General features: G+C 35.2%; 1 protein-coding gene across 3 annotated transcripts in view; it reads right to left on the reverse strand.

The window, feature by feature from the left end:
* SNF4Agamma (SNF4/AMP-activated protein kinase gamma subunit) overlaps window positions 1–23138 on the reverse strand; it is a 763121-nt gene that overhangs the window by 188591 nt on the left and 551392 nt on the right. For all 3 annotated transcript variants that reach the window (XM_089595039.1, XM_089595041.1, XM_089595038.1), the window contains one exon: window positions 17027–17179. In XM_089595039.1, coding sequence (XP_089451165.1) covers window positions 17027–17179 — 153 coding nt within the window. The remainder of the gene's footprint in view (window positions 1–17026; window positions 17180–23138) is intronic.

Below are 23138 nucleotides of genomic sequence, written 5' to 3' on the forward strand. Positions count from 1 at the left end.
CCACTGCCCTAGGCTACTACACCAATTCAAATTATTGTCACTCGCTATCTCCTCCAACTCAAAAATTGTTCAACTCAACTCGCGTGTATGCGAGTATATGTAAAAGCTGCGGCCACTGCAGTAGAGTTGACTGATGAGGCATCCTACCAAAATTAAAGTGCTCAATTCGTTGCAAAAGCTTTCACGAGCTCTGTGCAAAGTCATCGTCACCTGCTTCAAATTTTTGGACTTATGCCTCGTGTGATCCACGCATTGGTGAGCTGTGCGCAGTTGACAGGCAAACATCTACCATGCTTTTAATGAACTCACCTGGTGGTGTTGATAACAAATTCAACTCTAACTTTTTGCCGCCAGCCAATCTCCATCCCGTTTCATTCACAGAAGCGCCCTTCTAAATCCTCCAGGTTCAACAAGTCGTTTGGCCATAGCCCGGAATGTGCTGTGCATCTGACTTGTGTGATACCATGCTGAATTCAACTTACAGCGATCTAACGCCCAGAGGCTCATCCCCAACAAACATACCGACAGCTGCGCCCTCGTGGTTCTCCGACTTCGTCAACCAATATAAGACTGACGTCACCTTCCTAAAGGATGGTATTAATGGCATCACACAATCCACGGACAATCTCAGTAGCCCTGTGGATAACCGGGATATCAAGCTTGCTGGTGTTTCTGATCGTTTTGAGGCAGTAGAGGCCACACCGTTAGCCCTAACCGACAAGTGCGAGGTACTGCTCTCGGGTATTTCACGATTGCTCACGACGACAGAGGGGAAGGTAGTCCAGCGGTTGCTTAACGCCCTTGGCCTAGACACCCTGCGGCCTCCCGTTTTGTTCACGTGCCTAAAAAGCAGCCTAGTGACCCGCGGTGAGGTGGATGAGCGATGCCTGCAGAGCTTGCGACTCGTTCAATCATGCTCAAGCTATTGTCAACCCAGGTGAGAGACGAAATCATGTCCTCTGCCTACAAGCTGGCTGACACCAGGCATAGAACCATCTTTGGAGACGTTCTGCGGTCTGTTACCCAGAGACATTCTTTCTTGAGCTCTCCAAGCATCTGCCACCCTATGCTCTTGCTGTCATCACTGTGAATTTTAATATAAATATGCTGAAGGACATTGCTGCATTAATTTACATAAAGAATATACTCGACTCACACGATTTAAGATTGATAAAATCATCAGCTACTCACCACGCTCGTACTAGAGAGGGCCAGAGTCTCACTTGGATCGACCTATTCATAACACAGGCCTGCAAGGAACGGGTTATTTTTTTTTCTTTTCAATTTAATAGTCGTATCCTAAGTATTTTTTCGCACTGAATCCGAATCCGTTGGCCAAATTGCTCTTTCACGTCAGGATTTTGAGCAATCTTAACCTAAAAGTGCCAAAAAGCGTGTTTTTTGCCCTTTTGCGCGTTGAATATCTCAAACTATAAAATGATAGGGCAAATCGGACAACGGGATCGTTTTCAGCATGCCAAAATCTACAGAAAACCATATCGAAAGCGTGAAATTTGAAATTTTTTTTTTGTCATACTGAAAAGAAAAAAATTCAGACATGACTGGACTGAGATTGCGCTCGCAATTCTAGCACCCAAATCACTCAAAAAATCTGTTCTTGCGCATTCTCTCTCCCATGTGAATAAAGCTGAACTACTTTCAGTATTTCAGCTGCGAATTTCTTGGCCATCCAGCCCAGCTCCCTCTGGCTGCGTGAATATGACTGCTGAGTCTTTCACTGATGTAATTCTCTGTGCTTACAGCAAACTAGCTCCACGTCATCGTATCAAGATCTCTTCTCAGTACAGAGACTAGGTTGATAAGAGCATACGAGTGCCATTTGGAAGAGAGACCGAGCCTACAAGACTTTCCGTCAGTCAGGCCTTGTCACACATTTTCATCGCTTTCGATTCCTTTAGTCATCTGTGCGAAACGCCATTGACAGAGCCAGAAACAAATTCTTTGCCACCAGTCTGAGCTCTTCACGAGATCCGCGTACACTGTAACAGACGTTGCATGGTATGGGTGCAGCAAGGAGAGACCCAGACTCTACTCTCGCGATCCTTGATTAGGAGATTCTCACCTGATACTACGCTGCTGTAACCGTGGGTTGATTGTCACTCTCCCCGGATGACCTGGAGAGAGCCTGTAGTATACCATTACCAGCAGACAAGCACGTATTCTCTTTTAGAATGCTGTGTCTGACCGGGAAGTTCGAGCGGCCCTATTGTGGACGACTTCAAGGTTAAGTAGAGTTGATGCCGTTTCTGACAGAATGATGAAGATGCTAGAGCCTAACATCATTCCCCTGCTCATCAAGATATCGTTTGAGAGGGGAGTGTTTCCACAAACATGGAAGCCATCTATAATCCGACCTTTTGCTCAAACGCCGAATGTAGTGGTCCATGCTGACACAAAACCGATCACTGGACTCCCTCAACTCTCTAAAGTTCTGGAGAGGATCGTGTATGATCAAATCACTGCTCATATGGACGTTGTTAAACGACACGACATACATTAGTATTGTTTTCGTGGGGGCCACAGCACGCAGACGGCTTTTATACAACTGCTTGATGATATACGTGGTGGCATAGATAGAAGACATGGCACAGTGATGGTATTTTCCGATCTTACCAAGGCGTTTGACTTGATCGATTATGCCACCCTGTTGACCAAGCTCAGACTCGTTGGATGTAACGAGCAAGCCCTACAATGGTTCAACTCGTACTTGTCTGATAGAAGACAACCCACGATTGACGATGAGCGAACTCGCTAGAGTTGATCGGCTGTGCCATGCGGAGTCCCACAGAACAGTGTCCTCACACCAAGATATAAAACAATATAAGACTGTTTTCAATCTTCGTTCGGGATCTGCCCCAAATCTTGAAATACTGCAGATATACGGTCTTCACGAATTATATTCAAATCTACTGCACAGCACCGTGTGGACATATCGCCGAGGCTATAGCGAGGATCAATTGTGATATTGTAATACGACTTTTATATTTATTTATAGATGATAAACGATACTTGCAACATCTGGTTGTCTTACCTGATGATGATGAAAATAATAATTACAATAATAATAACAACATCTATTAAGTAATAATAACTATTAAATTATAAATATTTGAAAATTTGATTACCACGATTTACGTTACAAATGCTCAAACGTCTGATAAGGATGTTTCTGTTGATACCTGTAGTGACGAAGTTATACAAAACAAGTAAGAATTTTTTATGATTAATAGATATAGTAGTGGTCACATGAGCCTCATCGCCACTGCGGCTGTTATGCGGCCCGAGTTACCTGAAAATCAGGGCTCGAGGGTACCTAACGTGACATGGTTGGATGGCATTTATATGGCGAGTCTTTCTTATTCTATCTAGGGCGTGGTCAACGTCCAAAGCTCTTGGAGAACGCCTTGGGGTAAAAAAGTCATTTTTCTAACTACTTCACCTGAAAAATCGATTTTTGACGGCTGCGTACAAAGACGATAGCCAAAATTCTTTTCCTATTGACATGACATCTAAATCATGTAGATGGCTTGGGGTAAGAAATTCATTGCTACCTCCTGCATTGGTTTAGTCGATTTGGATCGACATAGTATTATTAGTACCTTTAACCTAAGGTAATTTCCATCAAATAGCGAATTTTAAAATCAGCGAGAAAATACTCATGACTATAAGCACCATCAGTTTTACTTTAAACTGTCGTAAAACATAGAAAAAGCTTTATGTTACCAATCCCAATCTCAAGTAACAGGGTAAAAGACAGAGATTTATTAATTAAAAACGAATATATTTATGACAAGGATAAAACGCTTTAAAGAAACTTTTATAACACAAAAGAAAGAGAGAGAGAGAGAGAGAGAGAGAGAGAGAGAGAAAGAGAGAGAGAGAGAGAGAGAAAGAGAGAGAGAGAGAAAGAGAGAGAGAGAGAGATAGTAGAAACTATAGTGTTACCCAAAATGCATAATACTTTTGCTGCGTTTATAATTTTTTTTTTTTTTTAATAAGTACAGCTGTGAAGAAACATCTACATGGAAGAAGTGTCAGAGCTTATTTATTTTGCTTCTCGGTCCTGTTGTGATCCACTAACCAACAACCCTTGCTTCGCAAGGGTCATAAATGTTAGAAAATGTTACCATCCCTCTAGTTTAATCCTAAACATAACCTACCGTCAGCAACGATCGAATTGTTTTATGTTAATTCTGATAGCTAATCCGCCTGGAATTTTTGGCCGAAGCAATAAGAAATATAGTATACATTAAGTAATTATTGATCTACTCGTGGCCGTCTTTAACGACGGAAGTGGATCAGTGAGTTTTTTTTCTCCTAATGTAATGTACTATTGCATAATAGGTTAAACTGCTTCAAAATTGCTCAGTGGAAGTTGACAAGACAAATTTATTGAAAATTTCTTGAAAAATTCTTGAGGAATCAACAACAAAAGTCGAAGTCGCAAGAAAATTGATAATGTTAATAATTGGACCGAATGACCTAAGGAATATGACTCCCACTGGCAAGGGTGGATTTTAAAAGATATCCGAAAACATATACAATATAATAAACGTTTCTTTAAATATAAGATAAGTCTAAAAAAGTTTATAATAAACATATATTGCTCCTAAATATTTTATAAGAAATTAATTAAAAAAAATTAAAAATGTATTTATTGCTTTTACAAAAAATCTTTAAAAATATTCTAGTGACGCAATGTTAATGTCAAACCAAAAAACCTGCTGCCAAAGTAGCGCCAAACTTTCACCAAAGTCACGTGACACGAGTGCCATCCAAGTCCTGTCAAAGTACTGCCCAAGTACTGCGTCTGTGACACCCAAGTACTGCCAATGTCAAGCGATACAAGTACAACTTAAGTGCAACTAACGTACCGTTTTCTTAGTGACGCCCAAGTCCCAAATGAGTATCTTTGCTTAAGTGCCTTCTAAATTCCGCTAAAGTTCCAATTTCCAAATACCGCTATAGTACCGCTCTTTAAGTGCCACTCAAGTACATGTCAACATTAAGCAGTGTTAGACATCGACTTACTTAATCAATAATCATAAAAATTTTCTTCTTTAAACGGACTTCAACTCAGAATAAGCTTTACACGCTGATTCCCGCTCCTAAAGTACTTGTGAATGCCTTAAGTCCTAGGTAAATCCTAGATGAGTCCGACTCAAATTCTAACTAAGTTTCTGTTAAGTCGCAATCAGATATTAAACAAGTCCCAAGTTGCTTCTGAGCAGCACTGAAGCGTTGGTTTAGCGTGTGGTTCTGTACTTTTATGATTCGATACTTACGATAATAGTTACAACATAGGAAGTTTATAAATAATTTTCAATATAGTATTGTAATCATACAAACAGATGATTAACAAATAAAATATAACAAAATTTGAACACTATAAAGCTCTGAAAGTCAATATAATTAAAAATTCAATTTTTTGTGTATATTTGGGTACGTTTTCCTTCTTTGGAATCCGTAGATAGTAACCTTTGATTACTTGAGGCGTTTGATGATTATTCGGAAAAATAGGTGGTTTAGGTATCGATAATTATACATGTATACATTTTGAAATATCTTGACGTTTTATTGTGCTATCATATCGCAGGCGTGGCTGTCAACAATGGACAACGATTATATCTAAAGATAAACGAGAAATAAATTAACTTAATTATATGACAAAATAAAGTTTATCAAAAAATTGCAGTATGACATACTTTTAAATGGCACAAGACTTGAATTGGATCCAACATTTTGGATAGAAAGGAAAGACTTTAAAGTAGAGAATTGAAGTTTATAACAACGCCACTTAAAGAAACACCATCCTGTAAAAGAAGTAAAAAAATAATGTTATGCAGGAAAATGTTTAGAACAAGTATGCGAAATTACAACTCAAACTCAACTCATCAGAGGTGATTAAACACCGGTGTAATGTGTGCAATGAACTGTATCTGCAAATTGCTTTTCTGTTTTTATAGTAACTCTTCCGAACGATAGCACGACGGAAAAAAGTGAAACAACAGAGATACTTAAAATTTGACATTGAAGGCACTCACTGGTGTGGTATTCGTGATCAGCAAACTCAAAACCCCATACAAAAGTATCTATATCGGCCATTATTCTGCATTTGCAGGAGATGGCATGGATACTGTCTTTCCTGGGCTCCAGGTACCCCAAAGACACTCGGTGCCGTGGTATTCGTGATCAGCTACCGTACAAACCCCACGAGAAATAATCTATATCTGGCATTGTTCTGCAACTCCAGGAGATGACGTTGATACTGTCTACCCTGGTGTAAGCTACATGTGATCGGCGTTCCAAAAAACTCCCCAGAAATTACCTATATCTGGCATTGTTCTACAACTCCAGTACATTACGTAGATACTGTTTGATCTGAGCTCCAGGTGACCCAGAGACACTCGTTTACGTGATATTCGTGACTAGCGACCTTATAAAGTTTCGGGCAACAGCAATCGCCTCATTTGCTTCAGTATTCATCGATTGGTATTGTAATTGCATTTTGCTTTAAGATGAACTTTAAAACTTATGAAAATAAATTATTTTAAGACGGTACTGCCATCTTACAAAGCATGACGGAGAACGGCGCGGGCGTAGGTACGGCATACTCTATTGATCTATAATTTGTTTATGGGACGGCTGCAGCTGGTCTGTCATTATGACCTAATGTTTGTGTCATCATAAGTTTTTTCAATTAATTCCTTGCAAAAGCTTACTAATTTTAATAGTTACGATGAAGTGTATTCCGCGTTAAAACTCAACGTAAAACACAAAAATCATAACCAATTTAAAATTTAGACAATATTCATGAAAATTATTTTTAAAATTTTTTTAACTAGAATCCTCACATTATTTTAATTAATTCCAATAAAAAGAGCATCCTTAAATTACACTAAAGCAACATTTTTACTATGGTTTTATTGCTTACTCAACTTACAATAGGCTGTCCAGCTTAAACATGTCACTTTGTATAAGTTAACCGAAATTTATTGGATAAGACTAAAAACCACTCAACAATCGTTGAATTCTGCACATAATACTACTACAACACAAGAATTGTGTTGAAGTAATCTTTTAATCACACAACCAACTCAAATTAAAATAGAAGGTACGGAAAAACTAACGATTAACAGTAACTGTATTGCTCATGCTCCCGGCTATACACTATATGGAGTCACAACACTAGATTTGATGGAGACTTACTACTATAGATCAGAGCTCAACTAGAATGTGGGAAATCTTAAAGGATATAGCAATAAAAAACAAGTAAACTATCGAAATACAGCAATAATTTTTGGAAGCCTCATAGAAAATTTGATTGTTACATTAGTCGTTGCCTTAATAGCATTAAAATGCATTTTAAAATTAAAAAAGAAATTCACAAATTTACCACAATTTGTGTAAAGAGCTCAACCTAGTAGGTCAAATGAGCCTCAAATTTTTGTAACGCAATATAATACTTCGAAAATAGTACAAAAAATTGAGAAAAATCCAGCCCCACCAATTCCCGACAAAACGGCAGATGATTATAATCATACAATTATTCGCCGATACAAGGTCACTACTAGTTTATTAAGTACCTGATTAATAGAACAGTGTAAAAACACAAAAAAAAAAAAATAAATAAATAAATATAATAAATGAAAGCTAACCAATAAAGGCTTGATACTAGCCCCACATATATAAAAGTACAGGCTGATAATAACAAACTTGACCAATTCTTCTTACTTTTTTCTACAAATTTGATTACAAACCAATATAACATTCCAATTTATAAAGTAAAAATTCATTATCATACGCACGTATATAAAATAATCAATTTGTATTTTCAAATGAAAATTCTAATTCACCCGATTAAAACTGAAAACGGTGACATCCATTCATATAAAATGATCGCCACCCATATATATACTGTCCATGAAAATGAAAAACAGGACGGGTTGGAAAATAAATTATAAAATCGTCGAATAATAACCTTAAACTATACATATCAACTTTACTAGATAAAATTTTTCACATTAACCGTCGATATTCCTCTCGAAACAATATCGTACGTTCTTCAAAATTAAAAAAGTTTTTTTCTATAGAGTCATTAAAAACTCCTAAGCCCAACCATCGGAAGAAACTAGTAGTAACAATATCAGAGATCTGAAAAAAAAAATAAAAAGGAGGAAGAATAGAAATCATTAAACGAATAAATACATACATTTGTTTCAAATAATCACAACGCTACTTACACTGGCTCTAATAAATCTTCTAGAATTATATCAAACAGAAGTAACTAAGAAACTGATCCGTACCCTGTCTCTACAAAAAGGTCGTTTGCCAAGCAATTAAGTCGCTTTTTTTCTCTATTATATTCCACCACACTAATCCAAGCAAAAAAAAAAAAAAAAAAAACAGATAAATTAACAGGCACTGAAAAAAAAAAAAAAAAACTTACGTTCAATGACACCCATCTTCTTACCGTTTTAGTACTTTAACTTTTATTAACGTTTGAAACACCTCAACGAGCAAGAATCAACTGAGGTACAAAAATAATTATTCCTACTTAATAAAGAAAAAAATTAATAAATAACTAAATAAAATATTTTACTCACGAATTCAGTAATTATATATTATTGATATTATGTTTAATTTGCAGAAAAACTTTAACTGTTTGATCTCAAGCCAAGAAAGTCTACAAGGAAATTAGCAATAAAAATTTAATAACATCGCTCCTCTTCTCTTCCTTTACCTTGTCTTTGGTAATGCTAAACCACTATCCTACAGTATGAGCAAACTTTATTACCGTTATATTCACTGCATGTCATTAGAAAAGCTTCTAACTACACCATAAATAGAATACTTCAATCATTAAACTAACAAGACAAAAGTATATGGGAAAAATACACAGCATAATTGATACCTAACGCACGCATATTTATTTAACAACTTGATACCTAGACTGCTTGACAATGAAAGCGAGAGATTAATCAATCATTTCAAGAAAAAAAAATAAAGCAAAAGGAAAATTTACATCTATTGTAATAAGTCATCTTATCAGATTGTGTTAATTCTCTATTGATCTGTAGTTGCCGGGGGCGGCCACAATATAATGGGGGGGGGGTGTTACATCCCGAGTTGATACTAATTACATTATCACCAAAAGCTATCCATCCCTTGAATTCAGATAAGACGTATTGTGAATATAAAGCTAGCTCATATAAGAGGAAGAGCTTATACGTCATTTATAGGCGTATGTGTAATAGCTTTAAGGTGAATGTTCAATAATATGCTGACATGACGGTACAGCCAGCCACTTTGTAAGAATGCACGTATGTTTTGAAATCGTATTGTATGTATGAATGAATAAATTACTTGCGCATTGTTTGTCTGCTTTTAATAACACCGATTGTAAAATTTGTGATTAACACACTATTTCATTATATTCAAAATTGATTGTAAAATCCCCGGAAGGATTAATTTCGAAATTTGTAAACTTAATGTCACAATTGAACTTGTATTTGGCGTTTTTATGTTGCTGATGCGAGCTTTCTTTATCACTTACTTAAAAAACTCAATCGCACTTGTCAGAAAAATGCGATTGCTGCTGTTGTATTATTATTTTTTAACATATAAAATCATAACATGTAACATCATCGTACAAGCATACTTTTGTGCTCTCAACGCAGTCTGCAAGAACATCGCTCATTGGTAGACCTAATTCAACCAAAGGACTCTTTTACTCGTTCTGATGCTATAAAAACTCACCACCAAGAGGAAAAATTGCTCTCTTTACGTCTGTCACCTGACCTCTAATGTTTAAGTCAACTCTTGACTATCGCAACTCGTGAGTACCTTATATACATGTAAGGCGGACTCGATAGGAGGCAGCCACGGCGTACGGACGACAAGGCATTAAGTGTCCGTGCCGTTGTGCTTTTCTTGTTTCTGTTGACGGTTCATTGTTGTAAGTGCGTGCAGCAAGTGTGGCTGGGGAGCTAAGGAATGCGAACAGTATCAAAGTAAGGAGGTGAAGTAACTCTGCGGCTGGAAAAATGAGTGGAAAGCAGGTCGCAGAAAGTGAGGTTAGATTGGCGCACGCGTGGTGGTCTTCAGGCTGAGGAAATATTGTTGCCAAAAGGCAGAGTATTTCGTAAGTAGCATGTTTAACACAGCCAGCACAGCAAGCGGCCGTCGCTTGCTGAGAAACAGAGCATCGAACCTGACGACTGAGAAAAGGGATAAGCTGACAGAGAGAGAAAAAGAGATGGAGGGAGGTCTGTCGAAGTCTGGTAACAAGGAGGCGCTCAAGCAGTCAACTTTAGATGGCAAAATCAAACGTACAGCATTCGCGATAACTGTCAAGGAAAAAGAAAAAGAAAAAGTAAAGGATAGTAAGGGAAACGAGATGCTTTTGGCAGAAATGAAGGAAGAGATAAAAAAATGTAAAGCAGAAAGGTTGGAGTGTAAAAAGGTCAAGGAGTGCTGCAAGGAGGAAATTAACAAGATAAAGCAAGAATGGCTCAAAATAGAAAGGAAGGCATTGGATTTGGATGAAAAAGAGTTGCAGCTAAATACTCGCCTTGAGGAAATGGAAAGAAGGTTAGCAGCATGGAACCAGGAAGAGAAGGATGGCTACAGCTCGAGAGCAGAATCAGAGGCAACCAGCATCAGAGCAAAAAACAGAGGCTCTGCGTGGAGTCTGAACACTGGATGCAGCAACGTGAGCCTAACCGACAGAGAGGTGTTTAGGATGAAAAAGATGCTGATGGACAACGAGAGGGCAGCGAGACAGTACAACGTAGTCATCAAGGGAGCACGACAAAGTGAGGTTAACGCAACAAGCTTGAAAGAATGGGTAGAGCAATTTTTTATTGATAGGATGGATGTGAGCGTGAATGTTGCAAGCGTGCATATGAGTGGAGCAGTGATTGTTGCGAGACTGGGCTGCTGGGATGATAAAATGAAAATTCTAAAAAATAAGTATAAACTGAGAGGTACAGACATATATGTAGAAAACGATCTGTTTTTCGAAGAAAGAAAAAAGCAAGAGGCGATAGGTAAGTGGGTAAAAGAAAAGAAAGGGACTGGTTTTAACGTGAAAACAGGCCAGGGTAAAGTCAAGGTGGGTAAATTTTGGAGAAGACTGGAATAGGTGGAAAGCATGAGTGATAGTGAGTTAAATAAATTGTTTAGTGTGGGCACAAGTGAGGCAAGGGAGGCAGGCACAGTTGGAATTTTGAAAAATAAAGTTAGTCTGGTAACGAAAAACAGTGTAAATGAAGAAAATAATAAAGGGGGGGATATTAACGATGAAGGGGAGGAAGATATCCGTTAGATTTTTCAATGAGCCAGAGACGGAGGGAAGAACCGGGGAAACGAAAACCTGTGAATTGGCGAAGTAAAAGAAGAAAAATGTTGTTTTGGAATGTAGCGGGATTGTGGAATAAGGATTGTAATTTTTGGAGGTACCTGGAAGGCATGGACTTCGTGAGTCTGTCTGAAACATGGCTGGAGACGAAAGGCTGGGATTTAATCAAAAATAAATTATCAGGCAGTTTTGTATGGGAGGCTCTAGCCACTGTCAGAAAACATAAAAAGGGTAGGGCTAAAGGCGGGTTTTTAATTGCTGTTAAAAAAGACTGGATAGGAGTAGGAAGTAGATTGGTAGAAGTCTTAAAGGAAGGACTTATAAAAACTAAATTAGTAAATGGTGGCAACGAAATAATTATATTATCGATTTATAATTCAGGAGACTTAGGTCATATGATCAACGAGCTGGAAAGTATAGACTTTTTAGAAGAGGGAAAAATGATAATAGGTGGGGATTTTAATATAAGGATAGGAAGTTTGAGTTGTGGAGCAAGGTTGGAGTGGGAAAACTTAAATAATAAAAGGAATAGTAAAGATTCGGTGATAAGTAATGAGGGGCACAAGTTAGCTGAGCTCCTGGATAATAAAGGATGGTATGTACTCAATGGCAATTGGAGAGGGGATGAGCAAGGTGAATATACGTATATAGGGGCAAGGGGCAGTTCGGTTATAGATTATGTGATAGTAAATGAGTCAAGTGTGGAAATAAAAAACAACTTCTGGGTAGAATCTAGATGTGACTCAGATCACTTACCACTTAAGATAGAGGTGGATTATTATTCGGGAGTTGAAGAATCAGCTAAAAAAATAGTGAAGAAAAAAAACAGTTTATTCATGAATGGAGGAAAGTATCATAGGATATAAAAGTAATTTAGAGAAAATAGAAGCAAGGGTAGTGAATAAGGAAAGTGCTGAGGTACTATGGAAAAAGTTAAAAAAAGAGATTCTAGAAGCGATGGTAAAAAAAGAAATTAAAATAAAAGATCGGAAGTTAGGCTACAGGGCGTAGTGGGATGATTCTTGTACCAAAAAGAAGAGAGCAGTGAAGCTAGCTTTGAAAAAGTGGAGAGTAGGTAAAGGTCGAAAGAGCCAATATATAAGTCAGAGAAAGGAGTGGAGAAACTATTGTGCAGATAAAGAAAAAATATATAAGGATTATGAGGTAGAGACTCTAAAAAATATAAAAAATGAGAGCGAGGTTTGGAGGTTTCTAAATAAATTTAGGGAAAAAAGGGACATGATAGAAAATAACATAAGCTTGGATACATGGAGGGAACATTTCAGAGCGTTGCTAGGTGGTGAAGTGGCAAGAAAGGTTGGGAGCAGGGGAAAAATAGTAGACAGAGCGCCGGGCATAGAATTGCTGAGTAAAAAGGAGATTAGAATAGCAATAAACAAGTTAAAGAAAAAGAAGGCAGCGGGGTACGATGGAATACCAAGCGAAGCATGGATTTATGCAGGGGAGGAAATTACTGATAGACTGATAGAAATTATATTAAAGGTATGGGAGGGTGAAGAAATACCGGAGGATTGGAAGATCGCGGTTTTGGTTTCTCTTTTCAAAAAGAGGGACAGAAACGATCCTCATAATAACAGAGGTATTTCACTGCTACTAACGGCTTACAAAGTGTACACCGAGATACTTAGGGGGAGGCTAGAACGAGAAATAGATGAAAAAAAGATACTTCCGGAAGGACAAGCAGGTTTTAGGAAAGGGAGGGCCACGATGGATAATATATATATACTAAACCATGTAGTACAGAGAGCAAAAGTAAATAAGGAAAAGATATACGCGCTATTTGTTGATTTTACTGCGGCTTTTGATACCGTAGACAGGGACATAATGTGGGACGTGTTAGAAAAAGTAGGGATAAGTAAATATCTAATTGAAAGAATTCAAAGAATATATGAGGAAACTTAAGTCAGAGTGAGGGGTAGCGAAGGTACAGCCGATGAGTTTTGGGTAACTGAAGGGTTATTGGGTTATTGGTTAAAACTAAAATAGTAGTCCTTAATAGCAGGGTGGGAAACAAAAAAGCAGACTGGCATTGGTATAATGATAAAATAGAGGAAGTGGATAAGTTTGAATATTTAGGCTTTATTTTTAACAGTAAGGGAAATTTCAAGGACCATATGGATAAATTAAAGAAAAAGGGGGTAATAGCAGCAAAAGTAGCTTGGAGTCTGGGAGAAAGAAAATGTAAAGAGGACTTTAGTAGAAGAATGATGCTGTACAACTACCTGGTAAAAAGTGCTATGAGCTATGGGGTGGAACTTTTTGGGTGGATGGAGATTCAAGCACTGGAAAAAATTTAATATGATTACTTTGGATGGGTGTTGAAGTTAGAATTTTGTACGCCGCGATATTTGATTTTGAAAGAGACGGGGATTAATAAATTGAAAATTGATTTTGGATTGAGAGCTGTTAAGTTTGGAAATAAGGTATCGAGCCTTGAAGAGGACAGGTTCATGAAGTTGTGCTTCCAGGAAATATTTAAGGGAGAGTCTAGATTACAGTCGAGTGTGGACAGAAAAAGGTTTTTTCATAGTTTGGGATATAGCGAAGTTGAAATTGAAAATATGAAAAACAGAGATGAAAGTGTATGCGTTAAGTTACCTAAAAGGCTGAATGATATCGAAAAGCAAGAATGTGAGGCAAAAATAAATGTATCGAAGTACAATACGCGGTATCGTGATATAACGTTTTTTGATGTACCTGAATATTTAAGATTGTGTAAAAAAGGGGTAGATATAAGTTGTATTGCGAGGGCGAGGTGTAGTAATTTTGAAATGTTGGGTAAATATTGGTTGAAAGAGGAGGATAGGGTATGTATTTTGTGCGAAAAAGATTTTGGAACGCTAGAGCATACGTTAAGTAGTTGTGATGGATGGGAGAATGACTGTATGTTAAGCCCCAAATTCGCTGGGATAGAAACCGTAAATCTAATGTGTAATATAGGATATATAAGTTATACTGAATTTGTAACCAAGACGCTTAAACGTTTGGAATCTAAATTAAAGGAAAAGAAAAATGAAACGATGAGGAAAGATAGTCAAACTTAGTATTATTGTAATGCTCTAACGACAGCTAAATGCTAGTCCGTAGTTATTGTAAAAGGTAAATAGTACAGGGTGGTTAGAAAGCGTGAATTGATATATACTAACTCTTGTACGTGGTAATGATTATATGTAAGCTACTGTATATAAATGTGAAAAATGTATTTATAACATAATCGTTAAGTTTGGCGTAAATTAGCTTTTTTGTAAACAGAGTCCGTTTTCTGGGCCAACAGGCTGAAAACTAATAAATAATAAATAAATAAAAATAAAATATACACATAAGGCATAACGTGTAGGCTGAGGCAACTTGAGTGCGTATCGAGAACATAAATAGTATCGGACTACACTAAGAAGCAAGTTACAGCAAAGGAGGCCTGCCAAAAGTGGTTCCAGCGATAGAAGAGAAAGCAGAAATCGCAACATCTTACTGGCCACGAACTCATTCCTGTAGTTTAAGGAAACACTAAAGGTTACCGCACGAATCATTAGGGAACTCCGAAGCAGTAGTAACAACAATCAGTGATATATGTGAGTTATTTATAAGTAATATAATTAACGCTGAACCTTATTAAAGTTACCCGAGTAAGTTTTATTCAAAAGAACAAATTACTTTTAAATTGCTTCAATAAAAAAATGCATTAATTAAAATCACCCATATTATTCAAATAAAGTTTATTATTTTATTAAAAAGAACAAATAAAGCTCACGAGCTGAATCCTAATAGACCCACAAATGACACTTAAATAAAACAGTTAAGACCATACTCTTATCAAGTCCGGTCATAACATGCTTGTGAATGTCTCTTCAGGACTTTCATCACACATAGGTTTTTTAACAGATATTATTTAAATATCAAACGTATACTCAAATAACATAAAAGATACCTACAAAAATTTCAGCTCGTTGGACTGTACCATTATTTTATACAATTTTAATTTTTAAAAAATCCATATTTAACATGTAACCTTATAAAAAAATCATTTATATGATTTGTAGGAATTTCCAAATTTTTTGAGCACAAAAGATTACTTTTAGATGAACCTATCAAATTTTTCAATAGACCTACAAATTGGTTTTTAAATGAATTCAGAAAGAGGGAATTTATCGTTCATAAAAGCATGTATGTGAATAAATCCACATAAAAACACTTGCTAGCTTTACTGCACACATTAGCATTCCTCTCACTCCTCTGAACTTTTCCCCTGCTAACTATGTGAAGAACGTCTTTAAGTTAAAAAAAACACTTTAATCACAAATGAAAAAGTAATAAAAGAATAAAACACCATAATGACTAATAATTGTATTTGTGCAGTGCAAAAAGATTTTTTTTCAATGATTAAAAATTTTGAAAAAATATAAGAAATTGTATAAACAATTATTAATTAACTGTAAAAATATTTAGTTTATTATATAGAAATAAACATTCATTAATACGTTAGAAAGGTGCTTAGCTAAAATAAACTAATTTCCAAGTTCTCTAAAAAAACATTTAAAAAAAAAATAAATAAATTCTATCGAATAAATTCTTTATTAATTCAATTTATAATTCAACGAAATAAATTAATATTCATTAAATAAAAATTTACAAAAAAAACAAGTTACAAACCACACCATAGGATGCAGTAATTGAATTCTTAATATTGTTTTGTTTAGAATCACTTGAAAAAAAATAAAATAAAATTCGTGAAATTGAAAGTGTGTAGCGTAGAGTTGTGATGTGGCGTCATGTGATGTAGAGGGGACCGGAAGTACGGCACGCAGGACGAGGAGAAAGGGGGCGAACGAAGCAAAATTTACTTTCGTCACTTTTTTTCTCGGTCAAAATCTCAAATTGTTGATTATATTACGTCAAAAAAATTATATTACCTTTCAATAAAATTCTACAACTGACTCTCTACTTACACACTTTTATTGAGATGTCTCATTTTAACTTTAAGGGTCTTCTAAGCTTTATTGTGTATCCATGAGCTCTCAGCCCCTGCACTTCTAAATAATATTCCATCGATAGAACATATCGTACTGCATGAGTCTCACACTTTTTCACATCAAAAATATACAGAAACATTACGGTGATTGAGAAAAACTTGCAATTTTAAGCATAATTTAATAGAAAATCTTTTAAATCTTACATTGTTTAAGCAAGCTGATTATAAAAAATTAATTGATTTTCCTATTAAACAGTTCAAGGTATCTCAGACACACACAAAACTTAAAAAACACATTAACGGTGTTTTAAATCTATAAATATTCATTGAAAAAAGTTATAGTTTAATGTTTTGTCAGTTATTGTTTTCAACATTATAAAACGAGGTACTTAATGTTATGGTTTAAAATAATACATCAGGTAGTTTCAGATCTTATCTTTAAATTTTTCAATTACGTAGCTTTAAAATTTTTGAGAAACATTTCTAAAGGATGAACATTTTAGGAAGGAATAGAATCCATGCTTACTAATGGATTTTTAAAGTAATAAATAATCAATAACTTTTCTACTTGTTTATTCTATGGGGAGTAATCAAAAATAAGACAGCTCATTAAAAGACTAATTTTTAATATTTATATAAGAATACTTAACACTTACTCCGCCATGTCTCAAGTTCGTGTTCTTCTAATTCATCCATTGTAACTGATGGACTTGTGTAATACATTTGGAGAATTTTTATAAAGTCAGTGATAGTTAACATTCCAACGAACTGTTGCTGAGAATTATCCCAAAGTGGAGCAGCTCTAACACCTATGAATTAAAAATCCTTTAAAAGTTAAACATGAATGCTTGTTATTTATATTTTTAACATGTAATCATTTCGACTTATTTAATGCAGATCATAAAGTTGATACATCCTAAGTCAGTTTAATCTTGACTCAAGTAGTAGGAAGTAGTTTTTAACTTAAAAAAAATAGTTTTTTGTGATTTTCACAGTTTAAAAACCATACAAACATTACCTTACAACAAAATAAATGATTAGGTAAGTTAGATATATTGTATTAAAAATTTTCTTAGGAACTAGTAAAGCTGTTATGCGGTAGACATAAATGATATTCTTTTATTAATTATCACCCTTGCAGAAATGTAAAATAAAAGTCTAGAAAAAGTCAAGCTCTATTTTCCTAATAGCACAGCATACTTTTGGTATGACAAGTGTGGCAGTATATTGTCTAATATAAGTATCCCTAATATATAAAGTAAGGCCCCAAAAAACGTTGTAATCGCTATCCAAGAAAACTACTCTCCCGATTTTGGTACAATTTTGTACACTATTTCTTAATACTTCCTGGATGGTTTTGGAATAGTTTTTTCCTTGAAAAAGTAAATAACAATAGCAAAAAATGAGTTCAAAGTTTAAAAAAAAAAAATTCTAGCTTTATACTGTATTTCAGTAGGAACCAACTAGATGGCGTCGTCTACCTGTAATAGGAGTTGTTAAGTCTGGCGATAATAGTCCCAAAAAATTATGAATTACCACAGCCGTTAACTGCCAGACATCAAGAACGGAGCTATTTGTCACGAAACAAAGTTCTCTGGATACAAACGACTTTTAATATCTTTTCGACTCTGACTATCTCCAATGGGCAAGCAGTATACTTCAACCTTCACTTTGAATCACCAAAATAACTAAGTGAGACGAAAAAAAGGCATTCTAAACGACGTCCCCAGCGTAACACCAAGAGACGTTGGTCAAGAGCACAACCATTTCCAACGCTTCAGAGCGTCGCATCCATTCTTTCGACGAACCTAGTGCTGCCAAATAACCTCTTTCTGAAACAGCAGGCCAGGTAAAACTGCCCTAAGGAGTTTAGTCAGCTACATCTGCTAGAAATAACATCAGCTTCCTTCTCAGTAGCTCGTACCCACGAAAAAAGTATTCTCTAGGCCCACTTCTCCAACCAAAGGTGAGTGATGGATCTTCCAAAAAATCGCTGGAAGATAAATCATTTTATGACCAGTGGCGTACCTCTCTCCAGCCCGCTCTCCATACGCAGATAAGACTCAAGCTGTCTCAGATCTAAATACCCAAACTCCGCGATTCCAGTCAACTGAGCCCAGTCGAGCAGTATATCTGTGCCATTGACAGAATTCCAGCTACAGTTTATCACTTCAACGGCTCGTAGCCAGCTTTCCACTGTTGAAAATAATATATGGAGAACAACCCTTAGTATATCGGGCAGCCACATCTAGGAAAATATATTATCAGATTCTAACTGAAAGTATTACCACTGGCTTTTCCAAGGCCATCATAAGCCTTCACATTTTTTAAAACCAATTCCAACAGCAATTCGTTTACTAATAGACTACGTAAATCTGGACGAAAGATAAAACTTTTAAAATTAGATGAGTCGTTCACTGGCAATTGTCACGAGCCCAGTTGTTCATGTTGAAGGTGGGAATCCTTAACACCAGCTACTTTGTATTACCCTCTTGCCTCTAAGCATTCAACCTGGAATCATCTACCCTCTCCGAGGTCTGCACTTAGCGAATCTAATAGTGGAGCTATAAAGGGGAAATAAACTTGAGTAAACGGGACAGCCTCCAACAGGTAAGCGTCAAAAACCAATCTCTCGACCTTGAATCACCAAAACAATTGAGCTTTACGTAAATAGAAGGTGCTTTGGACGCCAACGGCTCTGGCATAACACCAGATGACGTTAAAAAAGAGCACTACAATTTGCTCCAACGCTTCAGCGCGTTGTGGTTTTCCTTTCGATCAGTCTGGTGCTATAATAACAGGCCAACGAGAAGAACACCCTGAGGTGTCCAAGCAGTTACGTTTGCTGGAAACTTCAGTCATGAAAGAGTGTAGCTCATCGGTTGTTATTAGGGGCATCTAACGTCAAACTACCTCGCTAACAAATATATGACAACTTTAAAACGTTTGTAGAAAACAACCCTCGAGACTTACAAAAGTTTAGACTGACATTGATTACTCAAATTTTCCAGCTATTTAAATAGGTGGAATAATTTGTATTTGTGTTTATTGTGGCACTGAAATTAAAAGATGAGACTCCATGACTCTGTTGCTTTGGTGGTAAAGTTTTGTAATTGAAAAAAAAAAAAATTTCAATTATATATTCTTCATCAATTTGGCAGCTTTGACAAACACACCTTTCCATAATTCATTAGGTGAGATAGTTATTAACGACTTTTTTTGTTAACAACTATTTTGTAGCTAAAGGAAGGTCCAGTACTTTTCATCATTAACTTTTATACTTTCTTCAAGCTTGTTGTTCAACCACAAGTGCATTTATTTCCAACAAAAAATTATTGTAAAAGCATTTTTCTTATTTTAAAAGGTGTAAAGAATGGATGCCGAATTTCGAAATACCAATAAACTGAAAATATTTTAAACACACTGTGTTGCCCAACCCAGTAAATTTTGGGTAAAGCTGAGACAGGGCCGCTAATGTATACATAAAATCTGATTAAATACTTATTACTTTAGACTATAAGAGTATACCTCACATAAAATACATTATCATATTGACCTAATAATTTTACATACTTATGACCCAACGTGTAATTATTACATTTAAAGAGGTTTGCAACTGGTACCAGTTAAACGGGTTAATAAATTATCACGTTGTTTAAAACTATGTGCAAATTTTTTAACAGAAAATTAATTATAAATGCTCGCTGTGAGAGAAGCGTTCTTAACAGCGTCCGTGAGCTGACTGACTGTTGCGCAGAACAGTTGAATTTGAATGGCATAAGCATTTTGGGCTTATACTTTGAAATAATAGAGTGAAAATAGCTAGTGGTTAAGAAAATATAAACATAAGCTTAATACAGGCAAAAGTTTTTGTTTTAATTTTGCACGTAAAGAGATAGTAGAGATAAGAAAAGCGTTACTACTGTAAGAAAAAGAATGTGGATGTAAATGTAGCACAATAAATATAACGTTCAAACTGAATACAAGTGTCATGCAGAAATTGCGCTGCTCGAAAGAAATTGACATTATATTAGCTTATATTTTATAACTTTGCAAGACTGATTACTTATTTAAATAAATTTGATTTATCGACAACATAGATAAACTTAAGAAATTGTTTAAAAAAAATTTAAGTAACCCTTGAATTTGCATAACCTTTCACTTTTGTTTTTATTTTTGTTATAAGGTACGTTTCACAGAGATCGCAACTTTTCAGCTTAGTAAAATTTCATTCGAAAGTATCATTAATCAAATAATGTCTTTTGCATGAGATAGTTACGTGACTAAAAAACCACTTATTTAATTTTGTAGACGAATAGCAGATACAAGGTCATGGATGTACTTTCAAGGAACCTCTTTACACCTCGCCACCTCATCGTTAAAGTCACTATCGGTTTCAAGAAGGTCAGTATAATGAGTAATGAGATGGTTTACTAGAATAAATATTTTTATTACACTTAGTAAATAATTGTTGTGTTATGTGAATAGTACCCAGTGAAATGGATGACCAGTTGTCTAAAGGAAACTTTATAAGGAGTATGAACAAAAAGCTCGCATGCTTGGGGAAAGAGGAGAGTAATTAGAGAAAAAGTAGCAAGGGCGGTAGTAAAGGATGAAGCATACGCAAAAACTTTGCAAATGAGTATTTGTAAAATGAAAGTATTATACTATAAACTATTTTAACCAGTACGGTATGATAAGTTTTAAAAAAGTATGATTTTCTTTTATCAATCACTTTCATAATTTTCTACAAATTCTAATTTTCTTTAAATAAATGCCTTGTAAAAATTCCAAATTTCTAAGATGCAGTGGCATAGTATTTAGGTACACGGTCTTTTTAAAAGCTATACAAAATTGCACATCGTGATTTTGATCTCAGCATGAAAATATGAGATCCTACTAAAAACTATAAAAAATTTCAGATCACTAATCTAAAGAAAACTGACTCTGAAACATATTTTGTACTAAATCGTGCAACGTTGAAAAGACGAGCCAAACATCAGATAAAGCTTACTTCACAAATATGTATATAGCATAAGAACATAAAATTATATTGCACAAACTTTACCTAGATGTAGTGGACCTACATTTAGTTGAAGGCATCTAGAATAGGATCTCCAGACAGTAACTACTAAGCTCCGAGGCATCTTCTTTTACTGGATCCTATGCAATCCTCTCTTTATTTTTTTAATATGCTAATTAGTATAACGAGTAACGTAACTCTGCTACTCTTTACTTATCTCTTGAAAGAACAACTACGTACACAAGGAAAAACTAGACTGCATTTATCAGTTAGATACGAACTTTAAGTATCTATAAACATCTTTCTATCATCTGTTACCACCAAATATATTGAATCCATGTTTTGAATATTTTTAAAATCAAAAACTAGTGAGTTAAAATTTTACTTAAGTAAGTTTTATACTTTCAGTTTTTTATTTTAAAATCTAGTAAGTTATGAGTTTCAAGAAATTATAACTACAAAACTCAGTAAGATGAATGATCGATGTATTTACAACATAAAAACTTAGTAATATAAAGGTTTTAATTAAGTATTTATAACTATAAAATCTTGTATGTAAGATACTTTAACCATTCATCAGTATAAAACTAAGGAAAATAGGCTTTAAGATCTTTAATTTGCAGCGTAGTGTGTGCTTTAAGCGATCAAATTCAAAACCCAGTCAGTTACGAGATTTATTTGTATATATTATAAAACTCTGTTTCTTGCATTCCTTGAACCATATCGGTAACAAAGTAAATTGAGAATAAAATAATCTTTAAATATTTAAAACATTCGGTTTTCAGGTTATATAAGCTTACAACATATATACTACTAGAAAATAAACTTAGACCATATAATTAAGTTACTCTTTACGGCATCTTACAAAATCTACTGCAATTTAAAATTGTCATTGACAGTAAAATGAACTTTTTAAGAATTTAAGATTTCAAGGTGATTATTTTACAAAAAAAACTTCCAAGGAGACCGCCGCCAATTTTTCTAAAATTTTAACATATTATAGAAGATAAAAAAATAAGAAATACTTATTTTGTATCAGTTTAATTCCCTGTTAAGATAGTCTTTGCAGCCTATAATAACAACTTCTAAAAACTTTTTTTCCTAAATAGCTTTGCTTTAACTTCATACTTTTTTTAAAAAACAAAATTATTATTATTTCTCGTGCATAGTGCAAGTTATCTATAGTGATTTCAGCATTAAAGGGTTGTGTTTCATGTTTCCTAAGAATGAGCACCACATTTTTTTTAATAATTATCAAATAGTTAATTGTAAATTGGTAAAAAAAACTACGCACATAAATAAATAATGAAGTTGATGTAACTCAGCGTTTTACTGTATTTTACGGTTTAAAAGAGAAAGTACCCTTCAATTAGTATCTTTATTTGCAGTTTTACTAACTACAACACCTTTACACAGTGAATGGACAGAAAGAGATTTTTATCCGCACGAGATCATCAAGATATCGTATTACTTGTACTAACATGTAGCAACGTCACATTAACATGTAGAATTGAGTGGACTTTTATATCCATTAGTCCTACGCTCGCAGAATCCAATACGCAACTAACTGTAATACGCAACTAACTGTAAGCCATGCAGGTATAAATTCTAAAACCTGCCACATTCTGCCAGCAGTTCGTTTGCAGGATCGCCTGATAGGCTTTACTCGATCATGCACATACATCACTCATACAAACATATTACCATATTTATGAGTGTAGGACCGCAGACAATGCTAGAATAGT

This window comes from Copidosoma floridanum, unplaced genomic scaffold, assembly GCF_036245765.1.
Source record: "Copidosoma floridanum isolate Cflo_tuat_1 unplaced genomic scaffold, Cflo_Japanese_pri ptg000024l, whole genome shotgun sequence".
NCBI classification, from domain to species: Eukaryota; Metazoa; Arthropoda; class Insecta; order Hymenoptera; family Encyrtidae; genus Copidosoma; species Copidosoma floridanum.